Below are 10225 nucleotides of genomic sequence, written 5' to 3'. Positions count from 1 at the left end.
CCATATGCTTGGTCTACTTGACAACGTATCTTCTAGTAGGTATTTACCATCCTATTTTTAGATGCATTATTTTTTATGATTATTTTCTCATAGATATGGATCTTGAGCTATGGATAGTTAGATTATGTATAGTTTTGGAGGATTAATTTTGAGGGATGTTTGGCATGGTTATCTCCTTGTGCATATGAGTTGATTTATAATTTCACTTATGAGGATCACAAGAGATGTTTTAATGGGATGTTTTTGGGGAATGGATACTTTTTGAGTTTGATCTTCTTGGTTTAGAGAGGCTTGCATCCATACATTGTATTGCATGATACACATGTTGCATTTGGTCTATGAGACTAAGTGGTTGGTTGTTGTCAAGGCATTTCATTTGAGGTTGTAAGGAGATCTTACTCGACATAGCATAACACTTTAAAATGTTGGTAGAAGGACATTGTATGCTTTACATATTTTTTTTCTTTTTCTATGGAGCTAATTCTCCAATGTTCATATTCATGTGGGAGACGTATGGTGACATGTTCTGAGAGTTTATGCAATTGTTTGTGTTGCATGTATGGATCCATTGTGATTTTTCTTGGTACTTCATAGTTTTGATCATGTGCCACACCTTTGTATGAGTGTCAATTCATAGACTTGATATGCCTTACTCTATTTATAGATTTGACATTACCCATGCAGTGGGAGTTCCAATATATGTATGTTATTCATTGATAAGTTTTATATTTGGAGCTTGTGATTGCGGTTTATAGGTTGTATATAGTGTCAACATGTTTTTATCGATGTTTTAACAACTGAGAAGTATAGATGGTTGGATGTACAAACACATTTTGTGGATGCTATTTTTGATCATGTGGATTTTTTTCATTGGCAACAACTTGGAGCCATTGTTATCACTTTAATTTGATGCTTGCGCTCTTTTAATTGGTGCATCTTCACCTTGGCATGCACCTTTTCATCCATAAGTGGCATGCTGGAGAATGAGAGTTCTTGCTTGAGATTGTGTCCACCTTGTGTTTATTGCAAGTATTTTTATAAAGCACAAGAGCATGCTAGAGATTCATGTCATTTCATGAATGGCTACAATGTATTTCATTAATTGACCCTTAAGCAATCTATACAACACATGGGAGAATGTTGGGATAAGGTGTTGCACGTCTTGTGTAAATTTGAATACAACAATATTGTAAATTAAATGATTATTTAGTTGTGTTGCATCTAGGGGATGTGTTTAGCCACACTAGGCAATAATTTGGAACCACTTGTAAAGTTATATGTAACATTAGCTTAGTTATTTTATGTGTGGGAGATATATAATAATCAAATATTATTTGGCGAAATATATTAGATGTGTTATGGGATAATTTAAGCTACCCCACTTCCTTTCTAGTAAGTTTTTCTTTCTTTATATTATGCAAATTTAGTTGTTATCAACCTTAGGAACCCTTGCAAGTTTTCACCATTGGTGTCCACTAGTCCAACCTTTCGGGCTTTCAATGTAATGGGTGGTGGTTTGGTTTTCCCTATTGACATATATCTATGTATTTTTAGCACATTATTACATTCAAATAATAGGTTCGACGAGAATTTACCTAATAATGATCATCATGCACAAATTGAACCAAAGATATTTAGATAATTCCCCAAATTAGATGAGCCTACACATGTACTAGAACAAATTTTGGAACTATTATAATCACTTTATCTTTGGTTAATGCATTTGACCTATATAAGCTTGCAAAAATGAGGGCTAAATATTTTTCACTTATCATCAAACACACAAACATTCTACAAATAAAAATATTAAACTCAAACATCAATTTGAAGATCTTATAGACAAAAAGATCATGCGAGTTAATGATGACTCTTATAATGTTAATTGATCGCAGGACATCATATTATATCTATACACATGATGGAGGATGACTTCATTTGTTAGATATCCTTACCTATCCCTCTTACTACTTGCCACATTTTGTGTTTCCATGTTCCTGGTTAGCATTTGGGTGACACAAATACACCTTTAGTGGTACATTTTTACATAGTTGAATTTGAAAATGTATTATGTTGTTCATGTCACGAGTATTTCTTCTTCTTTATTCATTTCTACTCTAAATTTTGTTTATGCCACGTCTATTATGATCTTCCTTGCTTATTTATCCATTTTTTTCTCTTCTTCTATTCTCACTTGGGTGTATCATTCCTATGTTTTTGTATATGCTTAACAATTATGGTTTCTTAATGTGTCACGATTAAAACTTTTTCTTACATATGATTCCTTATTAGCATCCATACTTTCCTTCATGCTTAATTTTTCACTCCCATGTTTTCTCATGATTTGTGTTTACCACTTTGATTATAACTTGTCTCTTATCTACATGATTTTATAGCCCCATTTCATGACTTATGATCCATATTTCAATGATTAAATTCTTCATTTACATGTTATAATTACCTTTTACCTCGAACTTAACAATATCTATGATTCTCATTATGCCTAGATCCCACGATTCAATTATTGTAATCCTTGTCATGTTTAGAACTTCTCTCTATTATCTTTCTCATGTATAGATCTTATGATTTCATAGTCCTTATCATGCTTAGATCCTACAAATACATGTTATGACTCTTATCATATCCATAACTTTTTAGCTACATTACAATTATTACCATGCCCGAATCTTTTTGTCCTTGTTATGCCCTTGTCTTTTTGACCTTTGTAATGCGAACATCTATTTTTATCTTATTATTTGTTTATACTAGTGGCAAACTTTATTGCATGTACTTTCATTCTTATCTCCATATATCCTATGGGGTCATTCCATACTTGGTGTTCCTATATGATCCTTATCTAGTCATAGGGTCATCCTTGTACTGTCATTTTGTTTCTTATTTCCAACTAACGTGCTTAGATGCTTACATCTTACTTGCTTACCTTTTTTTTATTGTTATTATTATGCATCTTTTTTCTACTCCTCCAATTCCTTGTGTTTTTCTATATGGAGACTCATCATTGTATCCAAATAAAGTTATATTAGATTGCATGACACAAATACATTATGCAAATTCTTAACCCACACATAGCTACATTGAGTGAATTTTTCTTACATGTTGCATTGTACAAAGCTTGATTGCATCACCACATCACATGGAATTTTATTGCATAAATACACCATCCTAATCTAAAAATAGACATGCTTTTGCACTTTTTAGCATTACTCTAGCCACTAGCTAGTTTCTTCAATTTTAGAGAATACGTAGGGTGGAATAAGGCACCCATATGTAGACTTCGTTTGATAGGGAATTAAGGAAAGACATTTTTTTGGAATCTATGCTGAATTCACCAGTTACACAAGTGGCAAATGTAGAGATTTCCTAATTTACCAAACTCACAAACTACTATAGCAAACATATGTTCAATTTAGTGAACTCATTTGATGTGATAATTGTTTTCCTTGGTAAATCAACAAACTCATCCTATGTGACTTTGTGTCATTTGGTATTCCAAAAACCACATTTTTGGCTTCTTTTTCCTACTTGTTGGCTAATTCATCTTTCATATGTCTTGAGGATTTATATATATTAAATGTTAGAGTGGTGTTATTCATTGGGGGGAATTAGTTATGACTTGTCTCTCTTATATTTTGGGAGCATTTACGAGTGTTTTATGCTCATTATATTGACCATTTTGTAGCAAAGGGCTAAGAGATTGTAGAATAATAATACCATTGGTCTTGCAAGGGTGTTTCCAAGCTCATTAGGAGGTCTAAGGACTAAACTAATTGCTACAAGTCATATTGGAGTACATAAGTGAATCTCACCATTTTGAGGAATTTTTTACAAACAAGGTGTTTCTCCAAGTTATCTTATTATCTCCTTTTTATTGGTATTGTCTACGATTTCTCATTTCTTGTGTACACATTAATTCTTGTTAAGGACTTCAATCATTTATTGTTCCGATATTCTAACTCCTACATTTTTATGAGTTGTTGACTACACACGAGGAATATCCTCTCCTAGTTTACATATAATGTGTGGACCCTTATCCTATTTGAGCATTATGCAAAGTTTTTCATATCACTTTCCAAACAAGTGGAAATCCCCATCCTTTCTCTTTTCATTTTCTTATACAATTTCAATATCTTGCAATTTGTGGTCATGTTGATCATGGTAGATGCCACTCATTGCATTTTTTGTTGTTTGTAAATTTTGATGGAGTGCACATATTAAGGAGAATGCAAGAATAATTATTGTATTCTATTTAAAAATACTATCTTGTCTATATATTTACATTTTATGTTGATTGAATGTCCATATACTATGAAATGCATGTTCATGCAGATTCACATGCACATCACAATGAGGGAAAAATGTAATGGGGAATTAGCATATCTATGCCATTTGCCATTTAGTTTTGTGTTTGCCTTGGTAGAATACCTTGATGCATTAACATATTGATAAGTGTCACACTCTTATGTTTGGTTTTGCTCATGGTCCTATTTCCATCCACATCCATTTCATTCCTACTAACACCAATGTCCATGCATTTGCCCTTTATTTGTTATGATTTGACCCCCATTTGCACTTTTATGCATTCACCTCTAAATTCATGATTATCACTTTATCCCCATTATTCCTTTTTATACTACTTAGGATTAACCTAGTTCAACCCTGAGACATGTGCGAGTGACCTTAAAATTCACATTTATATATTCAAAATTTCTACCACTTTCTACTAGTTATTATGGGACGCAGCTATTCTGGCTCCAAAATGTTATATTCGTACGTCGTGTTATATGACATTCATGAAAATCACAATCGTTAATCGTGTTATTGATGGTCAGCAACACGCGAATATCATATAACACGATGTATGAATATAACATTTTGGAGCCAGAATAGCTATAACCGTCATTATGAGTTGACTTAATATATTAGTTTTAAACTTTTGAATTAAATTGTGTAATATTTTTCATCATACTTCTCGATTAAACTTCTAGACGATGAAAATCCTTACATAGTTTAATCCAAAAGTTTAATACTAACATTATGAACTGTGGAAATTGCATATCTCTAATTGAATTAATATATGTTTGTGTGATATGTTGCTATGTCAACACACTTAAAGACATTGAATGCACAATTAATTGATCATCTAATAGATATAATACAAATATAAGCTAGCAAGAGCACACTTTGACTTCTAAATGAACAAAAAAAAAATCACATTTATATTTGTTGAATGTTGCCTTTAATACTTTTCATTCCAATAATTCAACTTGCCAAAGGAGTTTGACCTAAGAGAACCCATTTATCCATTGAGTTATCCTAGACAACACTTATAAATTTAGACAATAAGAATGCAATGAAAAATTTAGACAACAAGAATGCAAAGACAAATTTAGGAAAAAAGAAGAATGATGCAATGTCAAATTTATACAACAATAATGCAAAGATAAATAACTTTCCAAATGCTCATTTGAGTTGTTCCCACATAATAACGATCAATATCCGTACTTAAGTCAAGATCAAACTACAAGACTCAAAATTGAACCATAAATTTTTTTGAAACAACATGAATTCTATAATAATCATTAGATTAAAGACATTATTTTTAGACAATGATAAATTAACTATAGATTCCTCATCATTGATTCTAAAACTAAGAATACCTAACCTCACATTTAATTTTCAATATTAATTATAGTTATCTATCTGAACTTTTGATTCTAAAACTAATATACCTGATCTCGCATTTAATTTTCAATATTAATTGTAATTATCTATCTGAACCCCATTACCTAACTTAATTTATACTTTAAACTGCTGCATTTTTTCAATTAGCCAGATAATCAATCAAGTGCCATCATTCTCTCTGCACTTTTAGTGAAAGGAATTATTTCGACCTGGACTTTTCGATTAGTAGAAAAATATTAAAGTATGTTTTTTTTTCTTAACAGCATTTGAAGGCCATCGATGACTTCAAAGTTATGCCGCGAAACCCGTGAAGGTCGTGTAAAGTCAGCGAATGCAAAAATACTAGTTTGTAATTGCTCCATGTCTTTATTGTCTACCTGCCTCCTGCTCCCCTTCTTACCCACTCTATTACGACCTGCTCTCATGACTTTAATGGAGATGCAGCAAATTAAGTTTTGCCCACAACACAAGGCTCGCCTAAAACCTGTTTCTACATTGTTATGGGGAATCTTGTATTGAGAAGCGGCCAAATAGAAGAGTAATCAGATTACCTGTTTTTCGCTGGTGGTTGTTATGAAGGGCACTGCCTGCCAGCCAGATCTGGCAAGAGTGTTAATCAATGAAGGTTGGTTTTGCTGAACGGCCTTCTCTGGTGGTAGTTGAAGAAAGGCATCGTTTTGGGTTTTGGCGGATTGAAGAACAATTTACCGCTAAATGCCGACCAAAGAAGTTTAAGGTATGGAGTTCACTCAAATCTTTGGTTTTTCTGCCAAGTCTTTGCTTGATTTAGTTTTGTTTCTACTTAGTGAAACAGTTGTTTTTAAATTCTGTTGCCTGGCTAGTTGCTGTCTGCTCCTTTAAATATCATAAATTTGACTGCAGTTTGGCTTTTGCTGCAAGTAAATGGAATATATTTAGTTTTCTGTTAGATCTGGTATTGGCTGTGCTTTGAAGCAACGCATTAGTTGTTTTTATAGGCTTCAGAATCCTATGCGAATAAGAAAACAGAGGAACGTCAACTTCATTCACTGTATTGAAGCTCTGGGGAGTTCGTTATATGCTCTGGAACGCCTGTAAGGAAAATGATTACTAGAAAAAATAAAGGATAATTAGTTGGAAAGTTTCTAAATATATTAGACATTTCTTTCACTAGTAGGCTGATTTCAGTTTTGATATCGACTTTGATTGTTTAGCTTTTCTAATTTTTCTATTTGTTTAGAAGTGCATAGATACAATTTTCGGTGCAATTATTATTTTTTGTGGTTTTTTGTTTTTGGTTGTTTGCTTAGCTTGATTTGTTATACTAGATTTTATTTCACTCTCATTATCATGTGTGATTACTTGTAGACATTAACAATAAATTCAATTTCAGTTTTTGTGTGCGCTCTTTGTTCAACTTAACTGCTGCTACTCTGTTTTTTGCCAAAACAATTTGTGGGTGTGATAGTCGGAGTGTCTGATCAGACAAACCTTTTTTATTTTGCTGTTGTGCAGTAAATAATGAAATTAATGGCTGAATCTGAGAGTGAAGAAAGCCTTCCGGCAGACTATTATTTACAACAGTCTCAACATCTTATCTTGGTTGTTATAGCAGAAATTGCTTTGGTTAAAACCTTTACAGGAAAGTGGAACATCATCAAGAGCAAATTACAGCTTCTTACTGAACAGTTTACAGATCTTTCGGATTTTCCAGGTTTCTTAAAAAACACATTGTGCACAGAGCTTCTCAAGTCCATTTTAAATGCATTGAATGAGACACAGGATCTTGTCAAGAAGTGTGCTGATGCAGAATTTCAAATCGGAAAGCTCCAAATGCAAAGTAGTTTGGATAGTTTAGCCATGAAATTGAACCAGCATCTTCAAGACTCTGAGTTGCTGATGAAGAGTGGAGTTCTGTCAGAAACTGCAACTCCTGTGCTTTCGAGGTCCAGAACAATTTTGCAGCGAGAAGCAATACGCAGCACTAGCAGAGAGCTTGTTGCTCGACTGCAAATTGGAAATGTAGAATCGAGGCAAAAGGCATTGGATGCTTTATTAGCTTTGATGCAAGAAGATGATAAAAATTGCTTTATTGTTGCAGGCCAAGGTAGTGTACCCATTTTAGTTAATTTGTTGGACTCATGTTTCATTGATGTGAGAGAAAAGGCTGCAGCTTGTGTATGCAGGCTTGCACAAGTTAATAGTTGTGAGCAATTGCTGGTCACGGAAGGGGTTCTGGCTCCATTGGTAAGGACTCTAGAGTCAGGAAGCTCTCTTGCAAAAGAGAAAGCATCAGCAGCCCTTCAAGCATTAAGTTTACCTGCTGAAAATGCGCGGTCGGTAGGTACACACTGTGGTGTGTTGGCTCTGGTTGATATCTGTCGATCTGGAACTCCTGCAGCCCAAGCAGCTGCTGCAGGGACTCTTCGGAATCTTGCTAGTGTTCCTGAAATTAGGCAACATTTTGTGGATGAGAATGCCATTCCAGTTTTAATAAGGCTAACTACTTCAGGAACAGCACTTGCCCAAGAAAATGCAGTTGATTGTCTGCAAAATTTGGCATCTGGTGATGATAATCTGAGGACATTAATAGCTAACGAAGGTGGAATTCAGCCTTTGATATTCTTTTGGGATGGAGCTTCAACACCTAGAGCCCAAGAAATTGCAATTGGGGCACTGAAAAACATCTCCGTTTCTAGGGCAAATTCAGATCTTCTTATTGCTTCTGGTTTCATTCCAAGACTTTTAAATGCTCTCCACAGCAAAATTCCACGCATAAAACAAATTGCATCTCTTGCTATATATGAGCTTGCTTTTTCAATGGAAAGTAAAAAGGCAGTTGGAGAAGCTGGATGTGTTCCAGTTCTAGTTAAAATGTTGGAAGCTAAGACTAGTGCTGAACAGGAAGCAGCAGCACAGGCCTTATCAGTTCTTCTTATCTTTGATGGTAATAGGAAAATATTCAGGAAGGAAGAAAAGGGCATCTCAGGAGCAGTGCAACTCCTAGATCCTTCAAATCTGAATACAAATAAAAAATACCCAATTTCCATTCTGCTTACTCTTTCTAACAGTGCTAAGTGCAGAAGGCAGATGATAGCGGCCGGAGCCTGTAGCTACTTGGAAAAACTTGCAGAAATGGATGTTATTGGTGCAAAGAAACTACTCGAATGTCTGCAAAGAGGCCATCTTTGGAACATATTTGGGAGGAAAGACAAGTACAAGAGCTTTTAAATGAAATGGCTTGTTCTTTTACTTCTCTTTGTTTATGAGAAAGAAAGCATGCTCGTTTCCATCATTTTTCAAGCAATAAGAGCTAAATTGGAGCCAGTGCGGAACTTCCTCCTCCAAGGCATGCCCTCCTTGCCAGTGCAAAGAAATAAGAGTTATATTGAAGTTAGCCTTGAGTGGATCCTCATCCATTTGCATTGTTTCAAATGTTTCCATATCGTTTGAGAATGGTTGAAGAAGTTGTGCTAAGGAGCAACTTTAATTCTCTCCTTGCAGTAATGGTTGTACATATTACAACAGAATAGCAAAATTGTGAGTCATGTTCATTTACTGCGATTTGGTATTGGCCTTGATTGTATTTTGAATTCACTTTTCTGGATCCCATTCTTCAACTTCAATAATAACCATGCTAGGGACTGCATAGAGATTAACCAAAACTTGAGTTCAAGTCATTGTATATAAAAGTGTAATTATTTGAGTTCCATTAATAAAAATATTATTTGAGATTGTTAAGCTACAATCAACAAACTTACTTCTGAAGCTGATATTTTGTTGCAAGACAAAATGTATGTGGCGAAGCTAAGAACTTACTTGATTTGCAAATTTTTTTTTCTGTTAAGACTATTAGTATTTTCCTCTACACAAGTTTTCAAGCCAACACACAGCTGCTGGTTTCAGAACTTGATCTAAGAGGTAATCATGGGACGGAAAATAAATACACTCATTTTTTGGGTTTCTCATCTCAGATCATTTAGACTAAAATTGCTCATTAATCTTGAGCATATTTGCACAATTTGATGCCTTTGCGTGGGCGTATAAAAATAACTCAAATTAGTACTGCTACAATTTTAAAAGCAGACAGTTTCCATGTCAAATGGTCCAGTTTCACATCAGATACTGTAAATTGTGATTGAAATGGAATTCTCTAGCCTGGAAAGAATACTGTATTTGATGAGGAATAATAAAAAACATTCACATCCAAGAATCTAAGGAAAAAAAATGAATAGGAATGACACTGCTTTAGGCTCTTTTTTACAATATGGAGAGGGGAAATTTGACAATTGGGCCGTGGTATAGCAATTTGAATTGAAGCTTGAAATTTATATATTATTGTTAAGTAGTAATTAAATTTGGTTAATGGGATTGTAAGAAAAATATATATTGTATTAATTTTTTTTGGAGAAAAGATAAATTAGAAAGAGTTTGTGTATCTTCTGAAAATTGAAGTTGAAGGGAAAAAAATGAAAATAAATATTGAATCAAAAAGATAAATGCAGAATATGTTGGATCATCATATGAATAGAGCTACACATCTTTG

General features: G+C 33.9%; 1 protein-coding gene across 2 annotated transcripts; it reads left to right on the top strand.

Annotated features, from left to right (window-relative positions):
• The first annotated feature begins 5876 nt into the window (after nt 1-5876).
• On the top strand, nt 5877-9415 carry LOC131030148 (vacuolar protein 8). 2 transcript variants are annotated; one of them, XM_057960845.2, is made up of 3 exons: nt 5877-6436; nt 6678-6773; nt 7195-9415. In XM_057960845.2, exon 3 carries the CDS (start codon nt 7201-7203, stop codon nt 8908-8910), a length of 1710 nt encoding a protein of 569 aa, XP_057816828.2. In that variant the 5' UTR covers nt 5877-6436; nt 6678-6773; nt 7195-7200; the 3' UTR covers nt 8911-9415. The 2 variants fall into 2 exon arrangements, with proteins under 2 accessions (XP_057816828.2, XP_057816829.2); XM_057960846.2 differs by lacking the exon at nt 6678-6773.
• Nucleotides 9416-10225: the final 810 nt, after the last annotated feature.

The sequence above is a fragment of the Cryptomeria japonica genome, chromosome 9 (assembly GCF_030272615.1).
Source record: "Cryptomeria japonica chromosome 9, Sugi_1.0, whole genome shotgun sequence".
Lineage (NCBI taxonomy): Eukaryota > Viridiplantae > Streptophyta > Pinopsida > Cupressales > Cupressaceae > Cryptomeria > Cryptomeria japonica.
Note: the sequence above shows the minus strand (reverse complement) of the source record. Positions and strands in the feature narration are given on the sequence as shown.

What these genes read in the sequence shown, in the direction of transcription:
- LOC131030148 (XM_057960846.2), top strand. Translation starts at nt 7,201, where the DNA reads ATGAAATTAATGGCTGAATCTGAGAGTGAAGAAAGCCTTCCGGCAGAC.